This window comes from Melozone crissalis, unplaced genomic scaffold (assembly GCF_028551555.1).
Source record: "Melozone crissalis strain CALT ecotype California unplaced genomic scaffold, PUWL_Pcris_2 ptg000068l_1, whole genome shotgun sequence".
Taxonomy (NCBI): Eukaryota; Metazoa; Chordata; class Aves; order Passeriformes; family Passerellidae; genus Melozone; species Melozone crissalis.
The window spans coordinates 22,787,278-22,815,159 of record NW_026535846.1 but is presented as its reverse complement, the minus strand read 5'-3'; the positions used below and the strand labels follow the sequence as shown (position 1 = coordinate 22,815,159).

Below are 27,882 nucleotides of genomic sequence, written 5' to 3'. Positions count from 1 at the left end.
CCGTTGCCCCTTGGCCTGGCGCCTCCGGTTCTTCAGAGTGGCCTCCCCCAACATGGCGCCCGGCGCTTCCCTCTTCACCGCGCAGCCGCTGTGGCCCCGACCCGGCCGTGACGCGGCTGCCGCCGCCTCCGCAAGGCGCTGCCCGGGGCGGTCGGGGCTGCAGCTGCGCCTCATGGTGCCTTTGCCCATCCAGGCTGCAAGATGAGGCTGCTGGTTGCCGCACTCTTGCTGGTGGCGCCTCTCGGCGCCGCCTTCTACCTGCCTGGCTTGGCGCCTGTCAGCTTCTGTGAGGAGAGCGAGCAGACCGAGAGCTGCAAGGTGAGAGCCCGCACGGGAGGGCCCGACGTGGGCCGTCCCCTCGCTGTGCCCCACGCGGGGCTCCCGCGGCGAGGGGACTCCGCGGGGTATTCCCAATCCCGCTGCTCATAGGTGTAGTCCCGCGGGCGGCAGCCTCTGCACCTGGAAGACAGGCACCCCTAACTGGCATTCCCTTTTCCCGCTGAACTTTACAGCCCAGCGCTGGGAGGACCCTTAGCTCCTTCTTCCTGGTGTGGCCGGGGCCTGTCAGCAGCCAAGGGTTACTCCGTCATGGGGTAGCAGTATTTGCTGGTTAGCCTCGCGTTTCATACCGGCCATACGTTTGTTTCTGAAAGTCCGTATTTTCATGCTTTTTCTCCTTTCCTGTTTCAGTCACTCATTGAGCTCTTCGTGAACCGGCTAGACTCCGTTGAATCAGTTCTGCCATACGAATATGATGCGTAAGTACATCCCAATACTTTTCCAGAAGTGTTTGGAAAGACGATTTTCTGTTACTGTAAGGGTGTCAATATTGTGGCTGTAGGGATGGAAGAGTGAATCCGGTGCTCAGTGGCAGGAATTAAGTACAAGAGGGTGGGAAGGATGAAGGCCCCACCTGTGCCACCTGACTGTCCGAAGTTGTTGTTTAAAAAAAGGCTGCAGAGTTTCTTATGGGTGCATTTTTTGAGCTGAGTACAAGATTTAGTGTTCACTGTTTGAGATATTTGAAAGTTCTTTCTGCTAGGCAAATCTATGACATAAGGTGCTTTGAGTTCCTTTTTTCCCCCTGATAATTGAAAGAAACTCAGAGACCAGTCACTGTTAACTTTCCTCTTTTTTTTGCCAAAGCTCTGTAGCTAATTCTTGGTTTGTTGGTTTTGGTTTTGTTTAATTTTGATTCTTTTATATGAAAACTTCTACCTGCTTTTGCAGATACTTATAGGCCTACAAAGCGATGATAAACAATATGATCTGCAGTCTTGCTGCTGGGCACAGAAAAGAAAACTTGCAGGTGTTTTAGCTCTTTCCCTGGGCAGTGCAGCAGTAGAAGTAAGATGAAAGACTAGCTAAGAAATTCCCCGTCTCTGTTTCCTTTAAATTTTATGGAAGCCGGTGAATTAGGACCATTGATTGGGGAAAAGTACTTATGTTCCAAAGATAAGTATGGGTTTGTTTGTTGTTATGTTGGGGTTTTTTAATATAATGTGCTGCTACCTGTGTTTAATGCAAAGCCAGAAGGGTTACATTCTCCCATATTCAGCAGTTTCAAGCTGTATATAGCTGAAAAGAATTGGTGAATGCTGTTTGGTGGTGTGGCACTGTAAGACTAAAAACACTTTCCTTCTTTGAAATGCGTTTTGTGTTAAATGCTATTTGTAAATATTCCTTTAAGAAAGGAGTGTAGTTTTTCAGAAACTTTCTGCATGAGAAAAGTTTGTAGCACAGTGCCTTTTTCCCCCCAAAATGAAACATTCTATTGTTTGTTTAAATTGCCATTTGAAAAGGGTGGGTGAATTAACCATCGTGCATTTTGTTAAAGATATGCTGGAATATGTATTGGTTGAAATTGATATTAAAATCGATTTTACCTTTCTTTACAAAGGCTCTCAGATTTTTAACTACCAGTGGCTAAACTGTTAAAAATCATGAAAACTACTAAGGACGTAATTTAAGAATTTGTTTTAGGCTGGTATTTACATTTATATGTCAATTCAAAGTAAAAGGGAACCTTTGCTACTTTTTTCCAGTTTTGACTTCTGTCAAGATAAGGAAGAGAAAAGACCATCAGAAAATCTTGGACAAGTGCTGTTTGGGGAGAGAATAGCATCGTCTCCATATAAGGTTATTTTATCCCTTGAAGTTGATCCTGTTTAAATTTGATAGCCGTTGTTCTGATGGCTGTAATCCGTAGATATAGCTGAAGATTTGATGACTGGGTGATTATTTTTGTTTATATATTTTAATATAACACTATGGTGTTTGTGTAATAAAACCCAATAAAACTCCTCCCAACCCAAAGGCATCTTAAGTTGGTTAATTACAGTTAGGAAACTGAGCTAGTGATCACCCTTCTTGCCTGTTGCTCTGTGGTAGAGAAGTCCAGAAACTATATCTTAGGTAGTTATTTAATAGCTGGATGTAAGATGTGCTAGATGATGTGAAATAATTGATTTATTAAATGTAACATTGGAGACTATAAAGTGATAGTTCAGAAACTGTTTTGTATACTTGGTTGTAGTATTGGGCAACTTCCAGAGTAGGAAGGGGAAATTAGGTTATGGCTCTCTTGGGACTTTTCTCTGCTTGTATATACTTATCATCTGCTGTCAGAAACCAGATTTTTCAGTGTTGATGCATATCACTTGGAACCTTCTGTAAAATAAATGTATGGAAATATTTTGTGGGTTGGGTATGTGGTATTTTTCTGTATCATGCCCTGCATTAGCAATGACCAAATGTAGCATATCTAAAAAGCTGTGCCGTCAACTTGGGACAGTTATTAGCAGCAGAGGAGCTGTGGTCAAACAGTGGCTCTTGGTGTTTGAGAGCTGTATGGTGTTCAAATACAGTTTCCAGACTTGGATTTGCCAGTGAAGCTGAAGACTGTGCTATGTGTGTGTGTGACGATTGCTAGATAATCCAAATCCCTGTGAGAAAAAGAGGCAGCAGTTTCTGAGTCTGCTGCTACACAGTCTTAAGGGACCTGATCACATCTTTTCATTAGTCTGTTAAGTAGGTGATGCCCTCTCCCGTACATGAACTGCTCTTAGAAATCTCCTTGATTGTCTGAGCTAATGTAATTTTAAGTCTTATGACTGGTGGTCACAATAAGCTTTTAAATATGTAGCCTGATGGGTCATTTGGACTGGATATATAGTGAATAGATTAGGTGTTATAACAGCTGTTTGAAATGGCTGTACACAGCAGTAATTAAGAAGCGCTGTTCCTAGTTAGCATTTGGGCCTTAATAATGTTAGAATTTTCAGTCATGCTTTAAGCTCACTAATAGATAAATACTAACCGGGTTAGAAGTTGGAGATGCAAATTTGAGCGTGTTTGTGTTAGGTGATGTCTATGCTTGAAGCTTAGATATTGTGCAACTTATGTTTTTGGCAGCCTTATCTAACTTGGTTGTCATGGAGAAAGCCAGCTAAAGTTAGCATGAAGCGTTCAAGAATGGTGTAGTGAAAGTCTGTTTTAGCCCATGATGAAATTATCAAAATAAACTGGTGAAAGAAAAAGCAATACCTTTTCTACTAATTTTCAATTTTCAGTCCTCAGGGTTTATCCTTCAGAAACTTACAGTAAGGAGCTAAAGTAATTTAAGAAAACACTTCCCTAATTTATCTGAAAAAAACCCAGAATGCTAAAAGATCTTTCAAGGAAAATTGAAGTGACTTTTTTGTGTGTGCTTTTTTTAACAGTTCACTTTTAAAAAGCAAGAAACTTGCAAGAAGGTTTGTACAAGATCATATGACCCAGGAAACAGTGCTGATAAAAGCAAACTGGCTTTTTTGAAGAAAGGAATGCAATTGAATTATCAGCATCACTGGTAAGCCAAGACATATGCTTGAGATCGGGTTTATTTTCTGGTTTTGGACATTTGTTACCTATGTTTTAAGTTGTTGCTTTCTTCCTTTTGTGTGATAATTGTCTCTCTACTGTGCGTCTTGTAGGCGTTACTGAAAAGTGTGTGCTTTACATGAATGTGAAATGTCACTGTGAAGTGAGGTGCACCCCTTTCTGAGGACGTGTTCTTTGATGATTTCTGTCTAGGATTATCGATAACATGCCTGTAACGTGGTGTTATGATGTGGAAGATGGACAAAAATACTGTAATCCAGGATTTCCAATAGGATGTTTTGTTACTCCAGATGGTAGAGTTAAAGATGCTTGTGTTATAAATGTAAGTGGTGGAACTTTCTTTGTTAGTATAGGGTGGTTTCATTTGTGGTTTTACTTTCAAGCTTTGTTTTCCTGAGAAAGAACAGATGTGTTTGTAAACATGCTTAATGTTCAGACTGTGGGCACTGACAGAGCTGAGTGCTGCTTGTGTGTGCAGTGACTCACTGATACAGTTTTCCAAATAAAATGTTCTTAGAGGTCTTTGACTAATATATGTTAATAAAACTATAAAAGAATGGTGTCAGTGTTTAAAAGCCTTAAAAAATTTGAGATTTTATTCTGAAATTTAATGTGTAGCCATCCTAGTACCTATTCACTTTTTGTCTGTCATGTTCACAAGCAAGATGTTCTTTTATCAGTATCAGATAGAGGCTTTCTAGTGAAGTCCTAGAAATGAGCTCTGTGTTCTAGTTGCAAAAATCATGTCTAGTACAGTTTACAAGTTAAATGTGTCGGGGTTTTCTCAGGTGGCTAAAGGTTTATAAACACAGCTGTGACAGAGAAAATTATGTTGACAGCTGGAAATGTGTCAGTCATCCTGGGAGATCCATTGTGAACTAGTACAATTACAGATAGTAGTGATAATTTTATCCCTCCTGGATGAGGGACAGCACTCCTCTTGGTGAGGAGAGAGCTTCCCATGACTCTGCTCTACCACTTGACCTGCTGCTTTTGTGCACTGCAGTCAGTTAATTTGTATGCAGCAGGTCTGATGCTTCTTGGAAGTGTTGCATTTATCATGCACGTTCAGTTTACTCTGTCTACAGTGACCTTCCAACTCAGTTACTCCTTAGACTCCCCAGATGGTTGAAAGTGATCTTTTATACAGGTATATTAATGTTGAAGTGTTTGCCTTTGTTACTCCTTCATGCAACACCAGTCTCATGATAAAGTTCTTGACTTCTTGCGCCCTCTCCTGTTGGAGAAGTTGCTCAGTCTCCTGATCATGTTTTGTAGTCAGAGTTTAACAAGAAGAACACTTTCTACCTCTTCAACCACGTTGACATAACAATCATGTACCACAGTGGGAAGGATGAAAACTGGCCTGGTGCAAGACTGGTGATGGCAAGACTGAGACCACAAAGGTAATTTTGCTTTAAAGCATCAGGTTCTGGTACTCTGGAGTCCTAACAGCAGTTCCAGAGAGAACAGTTCCTTAGAGATGTTATTGGAGTTAATAAATTCTGAGTAACTTGTTATTCTGACTTCTGGTAAAGCTTTCAGTGTGCTGGTTTATGTCTGGAGCTGTTTACAAGGACAATTCCACAACTGTAAATGTCATTTAACTTTGCTTTTGAAGTGTTTCCCGAAGTCCCTTGTGATGGAAAAGCTACTTACGCAGACTTTTAGAACCTGACCCAAACAACAGAGCCTTTTTTATGTTTTGGTTGACTTGTATCTGGGTGTGTATGTTTTCAGATACACTGAGAAACACCCTTTCACTGAGTAAGTTTCCCGTGTCAGATCTGTTACCTGTCTCCTAAATGTACTTTGGATGAACGTACAGGTGTACTTTTTCCTGTGTAAATTTGTATACAGAGGCATAGTTGAAATACCATGTTAACACTGCGATTCAGAACTGAATGACAACAACTAATTTCCTAAGAAGAGTAACTGATTTTCTCAAACAGTAGCTGCTTAGTTTTTGTGTTGTCCAGAGTGGAGGTGCAGCAACTCAGAGGTCAGAAGAATGCTGGAGCAACTACTTTGGCCTCTGGTCAATCTGTTCATACATGGTTCATATTTATCTGTATTTGAAAATTGCAGCCCAGTTATAAAATTTCAAACTAGGTATATTTTTTATAGCTAAACTTTTCTCTCTTTTCTGTAGAGGTTAAGTAAGTTAATAAATTACACTACCACAGTTTCTGAAGTCATACAGACATGCTTGGTACAACATGACTTGATTGTACTTGGTTTTTCTCTTGCGAACGTACAGTGTTTTTTTAGTGAATTATACTTGTTATACAAGTTTATTCCTTCCATGAGTGCCAGGAAGATTCTACCAGTCTTACTCATTTTTTCATAAATGCTTTATCAGTAGCATACTGAATGACTGAAAAATGAGAATTTCCCTTTTCCCTGGCAGTGCAGACCACGAGGGGGCAGTTAGGTTGCACATAACCTTAATTTTGTCATTCTCTGACCAGGTGCTTTGCTTCAACCTTGAAGCTCTCCTTATGGGGAATATTTGTGGTTGGAGCACAATGCTTTATTTTTTTTTAAAGAAAATTGAAGTTTTTAAAAATTTTATTTAACTTCTTTTCCCTGTTAGCTACAAGCATACAGATGAGAACAACTTAAGCTGTGAAGGCCCACCTATGGAGATTCCTGGAGAATTCACCAATAAACTGAATTTGGTTTACACCTACTCTGTGACATTTGAAGTAAGTATTAAATGTGTTACATGAATATGTGATTCCACAAAAGAATGAAATCAGAGCAATTGGATAACTTTCTAATAGCTGTAAGTGGATTACAGCAGTGTAAATTCTGTAAGGATGTCTTGTGAAGTATTTTTCTGAAAATCTTAACAGGTTTTTTGTTCTTGTAACTTAAGTGACACTATGAAAATATAAATGAAGTTTTTTTCCCCGGTGTTTTATTTCTAATAGAAAATTAGCAGATTGTATAACTGGAAGAGTTGTCTTCCTTGAGGTAAATGCTGCTTTCAGATTTCAGTCAGGCTGCTGAGAGTCTTATGTTAAAGAACAGTTTATATTTGGGGACATTTTGTTTGTTAAATGTTGATTGTAAAGTTTTATCTCATGAAGTTGCAGGGTTTGTCTCATTTTGTATGGTGTTTATTTTTTTCACTGGCTTTTTCTTGAGTAGGTGATAATTTATTTTTTACAATTAATACTCTAATGTTTACTAATACACTAATGCTTTATTCAGCCTGTAATGAGTTAGAAGGAAGTTTCTTTCTGGCAAATGGGTCTTTATCCCAGCATGGAAAGTGAGCCTCCTGTAGGTGTGACTATAATTTGATTCAAGGTACTTCAAATCTTGGTACCTCTGTTTCAGTCCTGAAAGCGTGGTTGTTTTTCTGATGTAACACACCAGTCTTAGAGGGTTTGGCTTGAGACCACAAGCTAGTTTTGTACAGACAGTGAAGCAGCCGTGATATGGCAACAGCTTTCGTCCTGCCAAATTGAATTTGATTTGAACCAGTGACCTTGAGGTGCAAGGCTCGGTGGCCTGTTACTTTTCCCTTGAGACACCCAATCCTCTTTCAACTCTGATTTTCCTACATGAATGAGCCTTCTTTCATTAACATTTGTGTTTAAATCTTGAGGTAAATTGTGATTCAGAACTTCAGTATGAACTTTGGTTACACAATGGGTGAGTTGTTTGGGTACCCACACTCTTTCTCCCTGACATGCAGCAGGTAAGGCTCACATCCAGTGTGTTTGGATACTTCAGCAGGTGGCACTTCCAAACTGCTTATTGCCTCTGTCATCCATAAGCCTTGGTTTGAAATAATACCTTCTGTGTTTTACTTTTTATTAGTAGTTTCAAAATAACTTGAAAGTGGAGTGTTTATCAGTGAGAAGCATTTTTAAATAGGAAAGCTTCCGTTTAAGTAAGCCTGACTACATAAAGCATAAATATATAACTGTTTTGTGGTCCTTTTTAATGTACTTCTGATGAAAAAGTTATGGTGTCTGCTTTAATGAACTGACATGGACAAGGTATTTAGCACTGTGTGAAAAGTATGCATCATCATGGCTCTAATGTTTAGTACACAAGTGTACAAAAATAAAAGTATGAGAGCAGTTTGGTACTTAGCTGTGCAAACTTAGCACCTTGTGTGTAAATGAAGAAATTCAGCAGAACTTCGTGCCAGTCAGGAGATAGAATTTGATAGCAGGACAACATATGTGTTCATCCAAAGAAAACAAATAAAAATAAATAAATGGGGACGACAAGGCTTGTGAGTCAGAGTCCTCAGTTGTAGACATGGAGGCCATCAAAGGAATATCTGGAAATGAAAGTTGTGTGCCAGGAATCAGACTGGAAAATAGTCTGTATCAGCCAACACTATGGCAGAGAGTGAAGAAGCCTGTGCTAAATCCATTAAAAGTGATTAGAAGAACATATTTCTAGCTTCCCTTGGAATTTTTCTCTGGAGTACTTTTGACAAAGTTGAAATTCCAAGATCATTGTGCTATGCTGGGAAAATCTTGTAGTGACGTCATAATGGTTTTTCAGCTGTTGGGATCTGCAGGCAGCTACATCCCAAATGATGGAAAGATCAGGCTTAGTGAAGCCTAATTTAAAGGTAGAAGATGATGATAGGAGATTTCAATGAAAATTCACTCTTCTAGAGTCTCTAGAGATGAATTACATCCAGGGTTGATACCAAGCTTAGAAGTGCATGCTGACTGGAAGGTTTGGGAAGAGATGTGGTATGCTTATTTCCTCTTGAGACTTCAACAAACTTGTACTTGCTTCTATTAATTACTGTTTCATTTCCTTATAGGAAAAGAATAATATTAAGTGGGCTTCCAGGTGGGACTACATTTTGGAGTCCATGCCACATACAAACATCCAGTGGTTTAGGTAAGATTTGCATTTATTCAGTGAGTAACCTTGCAGGGGAGCACAAAGATTTCTTAGTTGTACTTCTAGGGAGATAGAACAATGTCTGTAAGTTTTCAGTCAAGAAAAGTTTTTGCTTTCATATGTGAATTAAGTTTTCATCTCTTGGGAGCAATTGTATTACTGCATTTTGTGAAAGGAATGCCTCAACAGTATCCAAAAGGAAAACAGCTTACATTTTTTTACTTTATCATCTCCATTCTGGAGAAGTTTTGAGTCATCGCAGCTCGGCAGTGTTCTTTCTGTTACTGTCTGGCTTTGACTGCCAAATGAGAGGTACATATATGTACTGCATGTTTTGTACTCAGCAGCTACTTACAGTAAAAAGGTCTCTTTTTATGGGTAAAAGATGTATGTGAAAAGCTCTTGCTTATTTTATTTCCCTCCATAGCATGGGAATTATACTAAGTAAGTATATAATTTGTGTTGAAGTGTTAATGTTTTGCAGTACAAATCTTGAAAAGGCTAATCCAAATAAATTGTTCTCTACAAAATATTAAATGGTACAAAATCAGTTTCATTGGTTAATAGATACAAAACCTACTTGACAGTCTGCATTAAGAACTGTAGTTGTTTCATCAGGGAAATTACTTCTTAGCTATATAAGGAGGAAAATAAAGAAAAACAATATGTAACTGTGTTCAGAATTAGCAAGGTATCATGAAATACTGTTTTACTCACTTCTGTCTCCTAAGAAGTCAGAGACTTTTAAGTCGTGTACCTTTATTTTCCCTTCTCTGAATGGGAAAATACTGAAAGGTCTGAATATCTAAGGCTTTTCCTCAGATCTGAGCTGTACATGTAGTATGAACTGATACATCTCCTGAAACCTGAATAACTGGATTCAAAGTTTGACATTTTCTTTATCTGCAGTATAATGAATTCCCTCGTAATTGTTCTGTTCTTATCTGGCATGGTGGCTATGATCATTCTGAGGACTCTTCATAAAGATATTGCAAGATACAACCAGATCGACTCTTCTGTGAGTAAAATTTACAGCTTTTACATGAGCACATTTTTCTGTCCATAGTGATGTCTGTCTCTTAGTTTTGAGTACAGTCTAGGGAGATGTATAATTATGATGAGTTTGATATATGTTAATATCTCTGGGGATTAAAAATTATTGGAGATACTCTGATTAACATAGGCTGATACAAATTGATGTTACCTGTGGCTGGAAACTGTGGTGGAATTACTTTGTTTAGTTAGGAGATCATAATATTGCAGTTCATGGGCAACACAACTTCTGACCTGTGGCTGTGTTAGAGCTACTTGGTATGTGCATAAATGATATTTTATTTTATTTGTAAATACAATTCTCATGGTAATCACTGTTTTAAACTGAGTCTAGTTTGTTTAAATTGCTATCCGACTGAACCTGTTGTGAGTTTTTTTGAGATACGTACTCCTTAAAATGGGAAAGCTGCAGGTTTCCATAGTGGAAGTGAATATAACTTGGAAAGAGTTGGAAAGACTTGACCAGTAGACTGAGAGTAATTTTTACTCAGCATTTTTCTCTTTGGTAAAAGTGGTATCTGTAACTCAAAGATGAGAAGTAATGTCAGATGCAACAAAGGTTTGAATTTTCACTTTTGTTGCTCTCCATCTGGTTAAAGAAATACTTCAAAATGCACAAAAATGTTTCATATTGACTGTGAATTCTGTGTGAAGATACTTCTGTTCTTCTTTGTGGTTTTAATATTGAATATCTTTTGTTGATGTAAATCCAGACAGTGATTTAAAGTGGAATGATTTTTCTCACATCCTTTAACTGATAGTTTTTGTGAGGCTTCTATTTGGTCTCTCAATTAAATTGTGTTCAATATTTTATACTGTGTTGTCTTTATTAGTTGATCATTCTTAATGTGATAAAGGGCAAGACTTGTAGAAACTTGATTAGTTTTTATAAATAACATCAGGGATAGGTGTGACTTTCAGAAAGCCACAATTTTTATTTTCTTGCCTGATGTGAGAGACTTAAAAATGTGTTGCAGCTCAAGGAGCTTATTTAAAAAGGTGTGAAATAATTGTGCAAAAGAGGACGTTGGCTGAAGAAGATGCAGAGAAGCAAAGTAGTATCTCACATTTAGGGGATGCTGGTGATTGTACTTCAGAAGAGATCGATGCACCAGCCAGTGACTGTGTTCTTAGAATGTGCATTTAATGTTTCAGCTGATGCTAGCTGGCTTTTAGTGTGATGTGGATTTAGTGAGACATTAATTAATGAAGTGTTCAGAAATCATTAGATTACTTTTAGGGTCTTATGAATAAGAGAGGATTCCTGAACTGAAGAGAACTCATGTCAGTATGTTTTCACCAGTGAGAGGTCACGTGGTTTTTCTGTTTGTTTGGTTTTTTGTTTTTATTTTTTTTTTCCTAAAATCTTTGTAATGGCTGCTTGAATGTAGAGGACTTGAATCTTTGTTAGAATGTTTTGAGCACTAAGCTAAATTAATGGGTAAGATGAGGATTACAGCACCTTTGAAAAGTTTAGAGTAATTTTGCTCTAATATTGTTTGAAACTCTAAAATACAGCTTACTACTTGGTTTGGCTGTATAGTTCTTATCATTATGTTGTAAGGTTAGCAGTATGAAATGCTGCTGAATTTTTTGAATAGAAGTCTGAAAAATACTCTGACTCTTGGCTAATTAGCCAGTAATAAAAGAACTTAATTAAAAAACAAAGCTTTGAGACAAACTGTGGCGCATAGGCTTATATAGGATAAATCAAGAGTCTCAATCTGCCATACTTGGTTTCCCTTTATTTCTTAAATGAAGATAATTACCATGTAGCTATTTGTTTTAAAGTTCACATTAGAACCAGAAGGTGTATTTTGAGTGCATTTCCCAGATGAGTTGTTGACAAGGATTCTGTACGAGTCATTTCAAATCTGTAAACATATTCTGTGTTCTATCAGGAAGTGAAGTACTAAGCGTTTACTCCTGCTTAGTGTTTACCATTTTGGAAACAGAGATTTGCTTCAGGTGGTAACCTTTGCAACTCTTCCATTCCTTGCATACAGCTACCTGGGAAACGCCTTTATTTTGCCTTACCTCAACAATTTTCTTGTTATTATCACAATTAGTTCAAGTTCAGACTTCAGTTTTGTATTTATGCTTCTTTGACCAAATGAATCTTTCTTTGCTGAAAGAACACTGATGTGTGGAATTATACCTGGATATCTGGTATAATTTTCTATCAGGTATAGGCTGTGGTTTTGTATTTTAATAAGTGTTATCTTGTGTTTAATAGTTTTCAATTTTTGTATTCATATATCAGCCTTCTGAGAGCAATTTCTAGCAAGCAGAGGTATCAGTGTGGGGAAAGCAAAGACAGTCTTCCAGAAAAAGAAAAGTTACATCATCTGTATGTCATTCACTAGTGTGATCTGCTTTCTTTCTTCCCCTGTTTTTTGGCAAGCTTTAACTCTAGTGATAAGCAGACCCTTTGAACTGAACTCAGTATCACACTGAATGGAACCTGTAGCTTTTAGTCACAGGTACAGGTACCTTATGAGGAGTAGAGGGGTAGAGGGTCTTCTTGTGAGGTTGATTATCTGTGGCTGTGTGCGTTAGTTTTGTTGTTTGGTTGTTTTTTGTGAGGGGAGGTGTCTGTTTTGAGTGACTTTATTGACAAGTTTTGTTCTTCAGCAGTGGTTCCTTAGATCCACTGGACTGAGGCTTCCCCCTACCGATTCCATCCTTTCATCCATTCACATCTGGCAGTGGGCCAGAGTGTTTGTACTTGTCCCTCATGATTCCAGGGTGCAAACTTCCTTCCGGGGTACAGAGACAGTTTCATTCTTTTTCAGTATTGTCATTGAGACCAATGGACTTTGAAATCAAAACAGAAAAAAATAAATACATGAACTAGATTGAAGTTAAAACTAAACTAAATGCTTTGTTTTAGTTTAAATCTAGAATGATTTTCTCTGGTTTGACTAATTACATTTGCTTTTTCTTGCTTTAGGAGATGAGAATTTTCTTCATAAATCTTGCCTTTTTCACTGAACCATTAGGGGGTTACAAAATCAATGAGTGATGAATCAGATGCAATTAGTCTGCCTTTGGATCTTAACTGGAAGCTAATCAAAGTTTAAATATGTATTTTGCATCTTGTTTGTGTTAATTCACTACTGCATTATGCATTGCTGCTAAAGACATTGTTGATTTTATACAGGAAGATGCCCAAGAGGAATTTGGCTGGAAGCTGGTTCATGGAGATGTGTTTAGACCTCCAAGGAAGGGAATGTTACTGTCTGTCTTTTTGGGCCAAGGAACCCAAATTTTCATTATGACTTTTATTACTTTATGTAAGTAACTTCATCAAGGTGATGTGTATGTAGTGTAATAGTAGTAAGAAAGATGCAATATTATTATATAGAAGCCTTCTTTTGGAAATAGAGTTCTTCCTTTAGTAACATAAAATATTAAGGCAATTTCATAACAGCAATTAGATAGCTTTAGTGAGGCTGTTGTAAGCGTTGAAAACTTTGTGATATCTGGGCTAATGCTGATTCTTCATGAATTCAGAAATCAAACTTCCTTCTTACAAGTTTCTTTGTTCCGGGAACTCTTTCTGTCCAATATATTTGACATGAGGCTGCAGCCATACAGAAATATGAGCAAGAGTGCACGCCAGTGAAATAGTACTGACACAATGTTGAGATAATGATAGCCTACCATAAATAGCTGTATATGCGTGGGATTTTGTAACCTGTTACAAGGTGCTATTTTATTATTGGTTATCTGTAAAATTTATGAGCATTCCTTTTTTTACTGTACAGTAGAATTGGAAAGTACACTGATACTTAGTACAAGGAGAATCTTTCAAATTTTGTTCTCCAGGTTTAACTCAGATTTTGGTCTTTCATAGGGGAGCTGCTTTTTTCGATTTATTGCATGATACTGCAAGATTACTAGAATTTTCTTGATAGGCTTGTCTGTCATTGTTGATCACAACTCTGTGTCTTGCTTAGAAATGATAGTTTCCTGCACAATCAGTTTAGTAATATAGAAAGAAATTGGTGGCAAGAGAAAATGCTTTTGATGGATGGTGGCATTTTATTTTTCAGCTTTTTGGCTATGAGAAGTTTTTTACTTAAGAGAGGAGGTGAAAATAATGCTTTTGAGCAAAACAGTACCATTAGGGGTATGTTTATGTGATGAGGTTGTACAAGAGCTTAGACACTCAGCCTTCATTTAAATATGTGGTAGTGAAAGGGATAAACCTTCACAGTGATCTGTGTTACAGGGATGTTTTGACATGTGTCCACAAATAACTAAATTTTTTTGTCTCTTTAGTCCTAGCTTGCCTTGGTTTCCTTTCTCCTGCCAACCGTGGTGCTCTGATGACCTGTGCAGTTGTATTGTGGGTCTTACTTGGAACTCCAGCTGGTTATGTGTCTGCTAGAATGTACAAGAGTAAGTACATGCGTTTATTTAATGTGACACAAAGTGTTAAATTCAGAATTGCTGGGCTGAGTATATACCTCCAATTGGAGCTGGTGTCTCAGACAGTGTATCTGCTTTGTGCTGCCATTCTGCCAAACAGTTGCAAAAAGTCTTGACATTGAAATTGTTTTTACTTTTTCTCTTCAGCATTCAGAGGTGAGAAGTGGAAGACCAATGTCTTGCTTACAGCTCTGCTGTGCCCTGGGTTAGTATTGTTTCCCCTCATTCTTTCTTTTATTCTTAAGTATAAACAAATCAGAAGTAGGAAGGAGTTGGGGAAAAGCCAATTGTTATGATGCTTGTCTGTGTGACTTTGTGTATGGTACTCCCAAGCTGCTGTTCCTTTTGTGCATTGCCTATCTGTGACTATAAAGAAAAGTGAATTCTGAGGAGCTGGAGCCTGGTACAGCTGGAACACAGCTTCTTGGCTTCTTGTTTTGTTGTCAGGTGTGGGGGTGGGAGGAATGGGACAACTCTCTTGCAAGGTTGTGTCACAGCCTTTGGGAATCACTGCACCAGAACATTGGGCACAGTGCTGGGGTAATTCCATTTTGGTACTGCAATACTGGGTGGTTCTGGTTATAATCTTCTTACATGTGAAGAACATGGTTCACTCTCCTGTAAAAATTTAGGGTTTAATAGATGACAATAGGAGACAAAGACAATAAAGCAAAGATGTTATGGCTGGATGTGTCTTGGCACACCTGCTATTTTCGAAAACACCCTTTATGTATAATTTCTACTGCATCAGCTTGTTACATATTCATAAACAATTATGCATAGTAAAGTTTTCCTCAAACTAGTTTACATATTCCAGGAACTATTTTACATGGCCCCTCCACCTTTTTAGAGCATGTGTATTTCTGGGCTCTGGTTTTGGCTCCTTCTCTTTATCACTTCCAGCTTGGGCCTTGGTCTGTGCTTTCTTCAGACTATGAGTGCTGATAGTTGGCATATCTGTAGTAGGTGTCCTCATCCTGTGTTCATTGGATGTTATCCCATACAAGCAGGCATTTTAACACAAGCATACTTATATCAGCTATTTCACTACTGTGTCTAAGCTTAATTAACAACAGAAATAAAAACTATATCTTTATAGCAAAGTTACTTTAGCACCACACATATAGAATCCATTTTAATATTTGTAAAAAGCCAATATTATAATATGTATCTATAATGTTACATGAATGTAGGTGGTGTCTAGTTTGGGATGTGGCTGTAGTGCGTATCATACTGTGTAATGGGGGCAACACTGTCCTGCTTGGGAAGAGCAATAGCACTTCAACCTTTTGTTTTCTCATAGCTCTTATGACCTTTTTTGAGAATTAGTGGGGAGAGGGAGCAGAAATTAATTTCTTCTGCAAGTCTTCCATGTTTCTTGGTTGCAGTTTGAGTACATGAAGTCATCCCTTGGCAAGTATTTTTGGCAAAAGTGGAATAAAAGATTATAAGTTTCTTAGGGTATTTCTTTCCCCCAAAGCCTCAGAATGAATAAAACATGACTTGGCTTCAAGTAAAGCAGAATTTCATCAAATTAAACAAGTTAACAATCAAGTCTAGTATTTCTGTGAGAAATCTTACTTCTTAACAGAATGTGCTTCAGTCTCCCTGCTCTCATTTAGGTGTTATCAGGAGAAAGAAGAAAATATATATCAATGGAAAGAATACTCTACTAGTCAGTTAAACTCCCAAATAAATTAAGTTTCACAGAGGAAGTAAATTGACTGAGGCTGACAGAATATGAACAGATGCCCTGATTACACTGTGCTAGTTCAGTGAATTTGCATAATATCATAAACAGCCCAAGGCCTTTTTAATCTCAGTAGACTGATGTGAGTTAATATTTGCAGTATTTTTAATAATTGTGGAGGGGGTAAGTGAGGTCTATGTTATGAGCCTGGGTAGATGATAAAGATTAGAAAGACTTTTAAAATGGATTTGATTTTCATTTTTTGTTCAACAAGATGCTTACACCAGGGGTCGCTTGGGTGTGCTTATTGAACAAGTCTGTTCCCCCAAGCAGTTTTGGCAAGTGTCAAGACTCTCCTAGGAAAAAAAGGAGCCTGTCTATTGCTCTAATCCTTCCTCCTTCCTTTTTAAATTAAATACAGGGTGCATGTTCACTTTGGGGCAGCTTAAATTCTGTCTCAGGAACACTTTTTTTTAACAAAACCCAGACAGGGTTGCACTTTACAGGACCCTTTCTGAGGCTGAATTTTCTGTGGTGTGTATTTGAATCCAGAAATAACAACAGTTAGCACAAGCTTTTTTTATATGGAGTTCCTTTGCAGAATGAACATTCTGCTTTGTTTTCAGAATGGGATATTTGAAATCTTCATCTCACCTTGATTCAGCAACACCTTGATTCTTGTCTCTGAGTTGTTTCTAGCTTTTGTCCAGGATGTTTAGAAAATGAGGCAGATGTGTTTAAGGGGAGAGGGAAAAGCAGGTCTGGAGGCAAATCATGACGGATGCAGTCTTTATTTAAATTCTCCAGAAGCACGGGCTACTCAGTATGTGTGACTCCGTGCTTATACAAATACTTCTGTTGTAGAGCAGAGCCCTCTTTAATCCCCCCTTCCCCTTGTGACACAAACTGCAGCAGCACATTAGAGTCCCTGTTGGAAGAGTCCATGGGGCTTCCTAAATAGGAGATTTTGCTATCACTGTATTTATTCAGAAGGAATTTACTATTTATAAGGGACATAAATAAAAAAATATTTATGGTTTTAATAGGAAAGAAGGCCCAAATAAGGAGTTTTTACATTTATTCTGTATTTTTCCATTCTTTGTATAGTTGTTTTCAATGGCATATATCTGTTACTTTTTGGTGTTATGTACAGAGTCTTTATTTAAATAATGGCTTTACCATAGGTACATACATTACAAGCATTGGGTGGTGGAGGCATTTTTACTTTACCTGCACCAGTGGCGAAAAAAATTAGGACTGTTGGGAAATTGGAAAATTGAAAGAAGCTACATTTATTTGAACTAATTTACATTTTGTAATACTAAGTGATATTTATTCTTTCTTAAATATTGTAATATATTTTCTGATCTTATTTTTCAGGATTGTCTTTGCTGATTTCTTCATTATGAATCTCATTCTGTGGGTGAAAGGCTCCTCAGCTGCCATCCCTTTTGGCACTTTAGTTGCTATCCTTGCTATGTGGTTTGGAATTTCAGTCCCACTAACCTTTGTTGGTGCCTATTTTGGCTTCAAAGAGAAGGTACGGTCCTTTGAATACAAATTTGAAATACACCTGTCCTCTGTAATTGAGCCACTGAAGCAAGAGTTCTAGACAGGATCTGGTTGGATCGAACCATCTGTGATCCCATGATTGTAAAAGGATATTTTACTGTCTTGATATTGAAACAGAGTGTGTATTTGTAATGTCATACCAAACTGGATTTTTCTGTCCATTCACTAGAATCAGGTTTTAATTATGGTCTTGGAGCTCTTACTTGCTTTTTGTGCTTCAGCAATAGTAGTAGTATTGCTGAGTTTTGAAGTAGTACTTCAGAGAGTCTTCAGTTTTGTACTTCACTAGTTTGAGGTAATGTCAGAGAGCTAAGAAAAAAGAGATGTTATTGGATTTTTTAAAATTTTATTTTGTTTTTAGTTAAGGACTGAACAGATTTATTTTGTGTTCTGCTTTGATTACTGGCCCATAGTTGGAATGTCTAAAGCACATGTGCTTTTTCCTAGTAATGGATATCAAGTTTGTAGGTTCTTTTGTTTGATAACGTATGGTGGCTTATGAATGAAAATATAGTTATGTTTATAAATCTTTATATGTTAATATTAGAGCAAAGTAATCTTATTTATGATGTAATAATTAATCTTTTATTTCTGTTATTTTTTTCTGCAGCCTATTGAGCATCCAGTGCGTACAAACCAGATTCCTCGCCAAATCCCAGAGCAGTCATTTTTCACAAAGCCATTGCCTGGTATCATCATGGGTGGTATCTTGCCTTTTGGCTGTATTTTTATTCAACTTTTTTTCATTCTGAATAGCATTTGGTGAGTATCACTTTTTTTTTCCCTCTATTTATACAGGTTTGATAATACACATGGTGAGTTTGAACATCCCAAAGCACATAATATAAGGAATAAACCAATATTGAAAGTTTTTTATAGTTTTGCAAATTTTATGGAAATTCTGGAGCCTGTATATTTATTTCTGTGCTTAGAATTTACAAAACTAATTCTTCTTAAAGAGAACTTTGAAGTTTTATATGAGAGTCCTATTGCCTTGTTTTATCTTTTACATCTGGCTCTGTACAGCACAAATGTGGTTGCATGCTGTCGTGGTTAGGTAGAGCCTAATCAATTGTGTAACTATATTACGACTTATGAAACTAATGTGATCTAACAGTTTCAACTGTGTAGATCAGAATCAGGTCAAGATCTTGGGATTCCATGTTCTGCAAAACAAAGACTTCACTCCCCATGAGCAATCCACTCCACTCCTGAATCTTGTAAAACCCAATCAAGCAGTGCGTGAAAATTTAAACCAGTGCAATCTTTCATTACTTTCACAATGTAAACGTGAAATGTCTAATATGTTGTTGTTCAATGGGAAATATTATCCTGAAGGTGCCAGGTTTTTATGGTGTCATCCGTATAGGTTGAGAGATCTTGCAGAACAGTTTTCTAAACCAGTTCTTAAATGCAAATACATTAGATTAACTTTTTATATCAGTCCTCAAAAAATGTGTAATGTAACTGTGCTGAAAAATATAATCATCTGACAAACAGGTATATTGTGGACTTTCGCTTCCCTTTATCCTATGAAAGGGAAGCATGGAGGGAAAATGCAACTAATACTCCTTCTGTCAAATTCTGTACTGCAGTAATTGTCACCTTCACTCAATAAAGTTGACTCAGAATCTGGTAATGTGACACTGTGAATTAACTCAGAACTACAACCAAAAATGAGACTCATGTTTTTATTTGTTTTTAATTTTAGGTCTCATCAGATGTATTATATGTTTGGATTCCTGTTCCTAGTTTTTATAATTCTTCTAATTACATGTTCAGAGGCTACAGTTTTGCTGTGCTACTTCCATCTGTGTGCAGAGGTAATAGTTGCAGTTCTGATGTAGATATGACTTGTAACTGGAAGATGTGAGAAATACAGGTGAGGTATTCGCATACACTGTGAAATGCTGGACACTATGAACTGATTGCGTTGTAAGTCTTGGCAGGCCTGTCTTAGCCAGTTTTCTGGAATGTGCCTTCTGCTTCAAAATAATCTGCTGGCAACAGATAAGCAAAACAAACTGCTTTGATCTTAGAGTAGTTTCATCTTCGTAGTGGAAGCAATATGGCTGACTTTGAAAAAAGAAAATATCTACATGCCATGTTGGAATTTTACTGAGCTAAATTTTACAGAATTAAATGTGTTCATAAGACAATATTATTTTTTCACCCTCTTATCTATACTCCATTTCCTACCTGGTGATTCTCAGCAAGCGGTTTATTGTTTCTTTCAGGACTATCACTGGTGGTGGAGGTCGTTCTTGACCAGCAGCTTTACAGCAGTTTATCTCTTTATCTATGCAGTCCATTACTTCTTCTCCAAACTCCAGATAACGGGAACTGCCAGCACCATTTTATACTTTGGTTACACAATGATCATGGTCTTGATTTTTTTCCTTTTCACAGGTAAGTACAATGTTCAAACTAAAATTAATATAGAGGGCTCTGGTTTTGAAATGAGAAACATTAGGTGAAACTTAGATTACATGAAATATTAAATACAATTTATGACTCTTTAGGTAGTGTTACTTACATGGTTTGTGGCACCACACAGCATAGTAAGATTTTTTTTTTACATTTTCTTCCTAACTTGAAATTACATTTATTTATGGTATAATTAATTTTCCTCTATTGAATATCAAGCAATTATATTTTCAAAGACCTGTTTTTGTTAATTTTATCGAATATTATCATTTTATGTAATATTGAGTATTTTGTTCATTTCATCAATCTCGAGTATTAACTTGATTCTGGATTTCATAATTGGTTCTAGAAGTTCTGTAGTTAAAGATAATTTCTCTCTGCCTATGGAGTATAAAAGATATTTTCAGTTTTCACTATCAGTAAGTGAAGGAGGCTGGTGCTGGGGAAGAAGTGAATGTTGACAAGACAGAGTTTTAGTATTGTTAGTGTTGTCTTACTTGCTTGTTAAATCACTTCATAATGATGGAAATTTACCTTAACTGGAGGAACCAATTTGAAATATGGCTCTCCAGTGTTAGTTGTCCAACTTTTCTGATGTAACTCATGCAAACAAGATATCTTTCCAGAGGATTATTTTAATGTTCATAGTCACTTGACTGAAACAATAATTTTGAGGCTGATTTGATGAGAAATTTGTGCCAAATATACTATGTGTTAATGAAATAAGAAGCTCTTTGAAGGGTACTGGCCTTGAAAAATAGCCATGAGTGTTTTATCTTGGTGTTCATCATACTGCTGCTGTTGTAGATGTAGATTTAACACATGAAGTCAGATCTTTTAGGTGTCACTGCTTGGCTTCACAAAATACTGCAGTGACAGAACTAGAGAAAATGCTTGTTCACATATGATGGGCTGCTGATAAAAACAGCCATGACAGTCACTCCAAAGATTTGTAATAGAGGATTTCTCTGCAGATGGCATGGTAGTTCATATTGTTACTTTTTAACTTCTTCTGCCTGTTTGTTGAAAGCTGCTGTGATTATATTGTGTTCACTTTGTGAAATGCATCTTTGAGTTAATTGCAGTTGAAAAAGAGTGGCTGAAATAGGTAATGAAGGTAAGTCTTAACGTCAGACTTCAAGTTTGTCAGTGTAACGAGGAGAAGGATGCCTTTCATCCTTATGTATTTAATTTTCCTAGTACTGGCTGGCACAAGGCAAAAAAACCCACTCTTCACAAAACCCTGAAGAAAATTCCTGTATGTGTTTGAAAAAAGCAGTTATGCTGTAGAAATGATATTAAATAACAGTAGCTGTCACTTATTGCTGGTTTTTGTTCTTTAGAAATGTCTCTCTTCTAAGAAGAACAATAAAAGTTCTAAAAAGAAGCAGGGAAAAAAACTAGGAGGATTTAATTTTTCTGGTTTCTAATTATTAGAAAGCAAACTTGGAAGTTTAACCAGTTTAACCTCTGCTTAAATTGTAGTGAAACAGACAAGCTCCAGATGTCTTCTATAATATCTGTCTACCTATCTATCTTTTAAAAACCCCCCAAATGATAGTCTAAAATGTTTAATTACTTTTATGCTAAAGCAATATGTTAATATGTGTCTCAGTTTTAGCATAGGTTAGTTGCTATCCTGCCAATTTCAATATCACTTATAATATGCAAATTGGTAGAATTAAAAATGTCCCTTTCATATATAAAATGATAATTGAAGTTGTCATGCCAGCTGCTGAAATGGTATTCAAAGCTTCAGATATGCTCATCCTGGAGTTCTTGATATGAAGGCCAGTGAGACCCCTGAAGTACAATAATAAACTGTGCTGCAGTTATTTTTGCACTGTCGTCTTTTTCTTTTGAAAAAAAACCCCACAGTGGTTCTCCCTGTGCTGTTTTTGTAGCTCATGAGGAAAGCTACTACATGGCCCTCCTTTTTTTTTTTATTTACATTTAATAGAATAGCTAGTCACTAGAAGGCTGATTAGTACAACAGATGCACAGAGTACGTAATAAATCCTTGCTAATGTAAAATGCTGTGATAACTTTCTTTTCCATATTTAATTGGATGATAGATTTTGGGCCTGAAGTGTAAACTGTTCTAGACAAATGGCACAAACAGTAGACACCTAACTTTGCTTTGTTTTGTAAAATAATCCTTAGCAGGCATAGTTTTAGAAAATAAGGGTTCAGTTTTTCACAGTTCCTGGAGGTGAAGGAGTTTGCTAATGTAATGTTACACATGCCTTGCATTAATAGCCTTCCAAAAATGGGACCTTGATCGGTTCCACTTAAGTTAGTGCCAGGTATCTTGGTTTTCTCTATTCTTGCCTACTAGGTCTCAGCAACTCTGACAGAAATGCAAGGGGCAGCGCATTACGTTACCCAGGGCATTTCAAAAGGGATCATAATGAATAAGTAAATAGGAGCTGAATGCTTGTATACCAAGACTGACAGTAATATAATCTGACCAGTGAAATCTGATGATGTGCACACCTAAACCAGACAATTTAATTTTAATGTACAAAGTGCAGCTAATCTTTGAAGAAATACCAAGTGTGGTTGGATGGGGGTAGCTACATTATTACATGTATTTTTTTTGGGGAGGCAAAAAAATCCTGAACATAGTCAAAGCATGTTTCTTTACAGTGACCTCTATTTTTGAACATCATTTTCACTTGTGAGTTAATGCCATTTTCAAAATTGAGTTTTGATCTTCTGGGTAGATTGTGTTTAGAATCTGAGATTCTGAAGCACCCACCACTGTGCGGTGATTGAAACCAGGATGATACAGAGAGCTTTTAAGGTACATGAGAAGTATCAGCCAAGTGCAGAGTGCTTTTCTATTTGCTTTCTTACAATCTGCTCGTGCTTTGAATTCTTCTTTCTTCATTAAACAATAAAGCTAGAAGAGATGAGTAGAGAAGAATCTGCTTAATGTATTTTGACATTTTTCTTTGCAATAATCCTTGTTTTTAATTTTGAATTTAACCTGGTTTACTAATAACTGTCCCTTACTCAGTTAGATGCTGGCTTTGTGTATAGCATCTTGTTTCTGTATACCAGAAAGTGGTAGTACATATATTACAGACCAGACTATTCAGCAGAATATAAAGCAGAGGACAAGATCATCAAAAAACAATGAAGGTGTCAGTGTCTCCCCACTACATATAAAGGGATTTTTGGACATGTCTTGCTTCTTGGCTGAAGAAGTGTCTTGAGTCATCTTCATATCTGGATTTGTGAGTTTTAAATGGCTCCTGCAAAAGATCCTTTACCTGTACCTTCCTAGAATGGTAAATGACATGCAGTGAGCTGCTGTACACTGGGATGGCATCGCTTTCCTAGGATAGTAGGGATTATTTTAAAACGTAGAATCTTAAAATATGCAGGTCATCTGCTTAGGGGAAAAATGAGGATCTATCCCACAACAGTGAGTTCTTCAATGCAGACCATTCAGGTGTTTTTTCATGCAGTTTAAGTTGGTGAATGGTTAGGATTGGGTAAAGTAAACACTAGCCAACTAATTTGTTATATTGGATTAAACCAAACAAACGGATTAGAAAGGCTCATTGGAGGAATTGGTGTTAGGCTTGGTGCTGGGTCATTTGACAGAGATGTGCATGTGAAAGATGTAAAAAATCTTAAAATGTGAAGGAGTTCAGACTAATCAGAAAATAAATGTAATGGTCTCAACTCTTGCAACTAGCGGGGTATTTTACTGATTTGTTTGTAGTTTTAGTTTGCTGCTTTGAGTCTTTTTTGTGTTGTGGTTTTTTGGTGTTTTTTTAAGTACTTAGTGTTATAATTTTTTAACAGCTTTTCCAAAAACGCTTTTAGGTATCTGTTGTCTGTCATGTTGTGTTCATTGGTGTCTTGAGAAAAGCCTGAGCTGTGCTTCTTGTTGACAGTGCTTCAAAACTTGGGTTTCAGTTTGAATGTGTTTTGAAAGAGGCAAATAAAAGCAACATCCTGGTATGGTCTTATCTAATCCTTACCTAAATACTTCTCCTGTTCTAATGACAGGCTCATTTTAATAAGGGATGATTTTCATTTTGGTGCAAGATGAGCTTAGAAAACTGGTCAAGATTGAAGTGCTACCTATGCTCTTCAAGAAAATAAATTTCAAGTGCTGCAATGTGATATGGCAAGGTTGGATTTTAACTAGTGCCACTAATAATAGCAATTCTATTGAGTAGAGGTACAGGTTTTGGAAACAGATGTGCAGTTGTCTGTGTTTTAAGATTGGCTTTAGACAAAGTAGTTAAAAGGAGAATCTGAAAACCTGTGGTACTTGTCAGCACCAGCCTAAAGATCCAGTATGAAGTGCTCAAATCTGGAACAAGTGGCAAATTTGTGAAATGGATTAAAATGCAGAAAATGTGGAAAACATTCTGGCTCGAATTTTCAAACAAGCCACACTAGTTCAGAAGTATTTTTCCCCCAGTTGCTACTCATTTGCAGATCCCTTTGAATGGGATATTTACTGCTATGTAGGAAATCAGAAACATTTTTACTGCTTTACCTTTTTTGGGGCTTATAGTGTTCATGGAATCACAAGCGTCCCAAGGGCTGAGGGGGAAAACACTGAATTTCAGTGGAACCAGGCGCTGTGCTGTGGTTCATGTTCTTAAAAATAGAGGCAAAAATTGAGCTTTTTTTTTTTTGCACTAATATAAGCAATCATGTAGGTAAAGCTACTGTTCAGGAGAACCTTATAAATAATGTTCTCTTACATTGTATTAATTTCTGTCCAGTAATACTGGTTGCAGTGTTAACACAACTCTGCTGACCTGAACCTTTAGAAGCTTCTGGTCTGTTTCGCCCATGTTATTAAAAAAAAAAAGGGGAAAAAAAAAAAAAAAGGCACTAAAACCACCTAGTTGATTTGGTGTGATTCATTTGCATTCCTAAATCTGCAGTTGGATTTCTAACCTAGTTGATAACCAGTTTTCAACCTAGTTTGTGCCACTACCTTTAAACTGATCTTAGAGCATCAAGTGGCTCTTTAGGAGAGGTACCTTTGACAGATAATGGGGTCTTTAGTTCTGGTTTTGGTATTTCTGGTCCTTAGAGCTATCCACATATGGAGTTTGTAGGATATATTCGTTCATGGGAGGGAAGAAGAAATTACAGTGCTGGTTAGCCCCAATTATTGATGTAGAGGTAACAACAGAAGGAATCTGGCTCACCAGAGAAGGTTCTGACTACCTAAGTCTGTGTCTTGGTGATGAGTGTTGCCTTTCTCTCCTGAATTTATGATTCAAATCTGATATCTGACAAACATTACCACTTAAAAAGTGTCTTACTCTGCTTCCAGTACATTGGCAAAATTTTTGATAAAGTTTGAAAAATGAGCAGGATGTACTTGGTCTTTGATCTGCTAAACAGACTTTTTTAGGAGGGGGGAGTTGAAAATCAATGTTACTGGAACTTGTGTAAATCTGTTTATAGATAAAATGCTTATTCACAGTGTGAAGTCTTCAAGTTCTGTTATGACTGAGGCAATGTTTTATAGAAAACTGATGTATTATAAAGATTCAGACTAACAAGGATTGGAGGAAAATATGTGCATTTAGAGTGTGTTCCCATATTAAGTTGTGGCATGCTCAGAAAACTGCAGTAGCTGTCATTCTTGGGATAGTTGTACAGTTTTGTTATGATAGTACATTTTTGTTCTAGAGCAGCAGATAAATTTCTAAGGTATCTAATGTGTTAAACATTCGGAAGAAACTGTTTTCAAAGCCATAAAAGGCTTGGAGAGAGCTATTTTATAAAAACAACCAGGAAGCAGAGACTGAGAACCATTATTAGAACAAAACTGTGAGAGTAAGGTTTAGAGTAACAATGCTGGTATTAGAATATTTGGGACAGTAGGAAGGAGTGGGATATGACCCTGAACTGCAAAGACTTAGTCATGTCAAGCCTACAAAGGAATTGCATTCTTTGTGTGATTGCTGTCTCATCTATCAACGGCCATAAATCTGCTGTCTCCTACTGTTTCAGAGAATAGCAACTGCAAACTTCGAAGGAAAGGGTAATCTGTGGCATATAATAATAGTCTGTCAAAAAGCCTTTAACTGAAAATATACATGGTAGCATGAGGAATGTAAGAATTGGCATACAGATAATAAGCATCCCAAGATGGGTTGTTTGCTTGGGAAATGTGAAGATATAGTTTGAAAGATAGAAATGTAACTCATAAAAAACCTGAATGCTTCATAAAGAATCTTCTAGTTATTAAGTCAGTCACAATAGTGAAAGAGATTGGATGTTAAATATGGGCTGTACAGACAGAAAAGGATAATATAGAACTGGAGGGACCTGAATGCATGATATTGTGAATGCCTGCTGTGGAGCTGGGAAGGGCTGTCCCAGGGCTGGCACATAGCTGTGTTTTTGAGAGGGAACTCAGTGCAATTGAGATCTTCCCTTCTTTTGTCTGTTAAGGGTTAACATCTCTGTGGCAGTTTACAACTAGTAAAAGTGTGACAAGTAGTGCATTGCTTCCTTTAGAGGCTGAAGACTGAATTAATTGGGACTCTGTCCCCTTGCATATGAAGTTCTTAAAGTAATTTAAAAGTAAATGTGATGGACAGTGTCTTTGCAGTTGCCCAATAAAAGTGACTGACAGTGAAAACCACAAATTTGTTCATCAATTTATAAATAGAAAATTGTTATATACTAACATTCATTCAGTGTTTTAGTTTGTCATTGCTGCTTTCACTTGCTGCTTACTTCCAGCTGCTGTAGCACTCAGAGCATTCCTTTGCCAAAAGGAAGTAACAGGATACACAGAAGAAGAAATTTCTATTCTCAAGTATAAATAGAGCACAATGAATATAAAACTGGGACAGGTGAATTTTTTCAAGGCCTAGTTGTGTGTCATAATTCATAGGTGACAATGAAGTATTGTAGACCTAAAAAAATCAGGCAGGGGCTGGCTTGGCATGTTTATAAAAGTCAGTTTCTGAATTGGTGCTTGTGTCCATGCTCATAGTGGTGGCAACACGGTCATCGGTGGCTTAAATGTATGTGAAGCAGCCTGGACCCTAAAAAGTCATCTTTGATCTAAATCAATAACCTAGCTTGAGGATGAATGTATGTTGTTAAATTTAAGAAGTGTTGTTTTTCTGGGTAGTTAGCTGGATTACAGTGTTATATTCTGTCCTGCTGGGAAGTACATGTTATATTTCTCTGTCAGGGCAGGCTGGAAGATAAACTAACCATTATTACTTTCTTGTTTCAGGGACTATTGGATTTTTTGCCTGCTTCTGGTTTGTAAGTAAGATTTACAGTGTTGTGAAGGTGGACTGAAAAGCTTCAAAGTGTCTTTTGAACATATCCTCCTTGCTGTTTGATAATTTTTACCATGTATTGAGGAACATCCTGTGTAATTATTCTAATTTGTAAAAGTGATAGACCAGACCACAACAAAAAATGCATATTTTTATTGAAGAAAATGGCACCATTGCCATTTTGATATAAATGAAAATGTTTACATCAATATACTCATTGAACATGTTAATTATAGTAGTTCAAAAATTATATCCAAAATTGATTTAGGATGAATAAGAATTCCGTGAAACAGTTTATTTGAAAAATTGAGTGCATTATGCAGTCCTCCAGCTGAATTTCCTCGTGACTGGAGTTTGGGGTTTTTTGTTACCTCTTTTGGTTACCATTTATATACCATGAAAGCCTAGGACTGTCAAGTAAATCTATGTAAAATGTGAATTTTTTAAACTAAACTATGATTGTACATATTATCCTGCACCTTCTTTACAAATAGGTTATCTTCTTACAAATGTACATGCATTTAGTGTAATGTAGACTTTATTAAAAATATCAACACTGGTTTTTGTTCAAATAAAACTGCACAACTCCAGCTGATGTTTTCCTTTCTTGTTGATTAGGTCTTCGCTACTTGG

The 27,882-nt window shown here is 37.0% G+C and overlaps 1 protein-coding gene across 1 annotated transcript; it reads left to right on the top strand.

Annotated features, from left to right (window-relative positions):
- The first annotated feature begins 121 nt into the window (after positions 1 to 121).
- LOC128945805 (transmembrane 9 superfamily member 2-like) lies at positions 122 to 27,856 on the top strand. The gene is made up of 17 exons (XM_054289678.1): positions 122 to 318; positions 691 to 758; positions 2,046 to 2,139; positions 3,723 to 3,850; positions 4,075 to 4,204; positions 5,161 to 5,288; positions 6,479 to 6,590; positions 8,690 to 8,769; positions 9,682 to 9,790; positions 12,989 to 13,121; positions 14,113 to 14,232; positions 14,410 to 14,467; positions 17,333 to 17,492; positions 18,135 to 18,286; positions 19,236 to 19,347; positions 19,762 to 19,933; positions 27,201 to 27,856. The coding sequence occupies exons 1-17, from the start codon at positions 202 to 204 to the stop codon at positions 27,266 to 27,268; spliced, it is 1,941 nt and encodes a 646-aa protein (XP_054145653.1). The 5' UTR covers positions 122 to 201; the 3' UTR covers positions 27,269 to 27,856.
- The last annotated feature ends 26 nt before the right edge of the window (positions 27,857 to 27,882 follow it).

What these genes read in the sequence shown, in the direction of transcription:
- LOC128945805 (XM_054289678.1), top strand. Translation starts at nt 202, where the DNA reads ATGAGGCTGCTGGTTGCCGCACTCTTGCTGGTGGCGCCTCTCGGCGCC. An exon ending in ACAAACATCCAGTGGTTTAG is followed by an intron (nt 8,770 to 9,681) that starts GTAAGATTTGCA and finishes CTTTATCTGCAG; the next exon opens with TATAATGAATTCCCTCGTAA. An exon ending in ACAACCAGATCGACTCTTCT is followed by an intron (nt 9,791 to 12,988) that starts GTGAGTAAAATT and finishes GATTTTATACAG; the next exon opens with GAAGATGCCCAAGAGGAATT.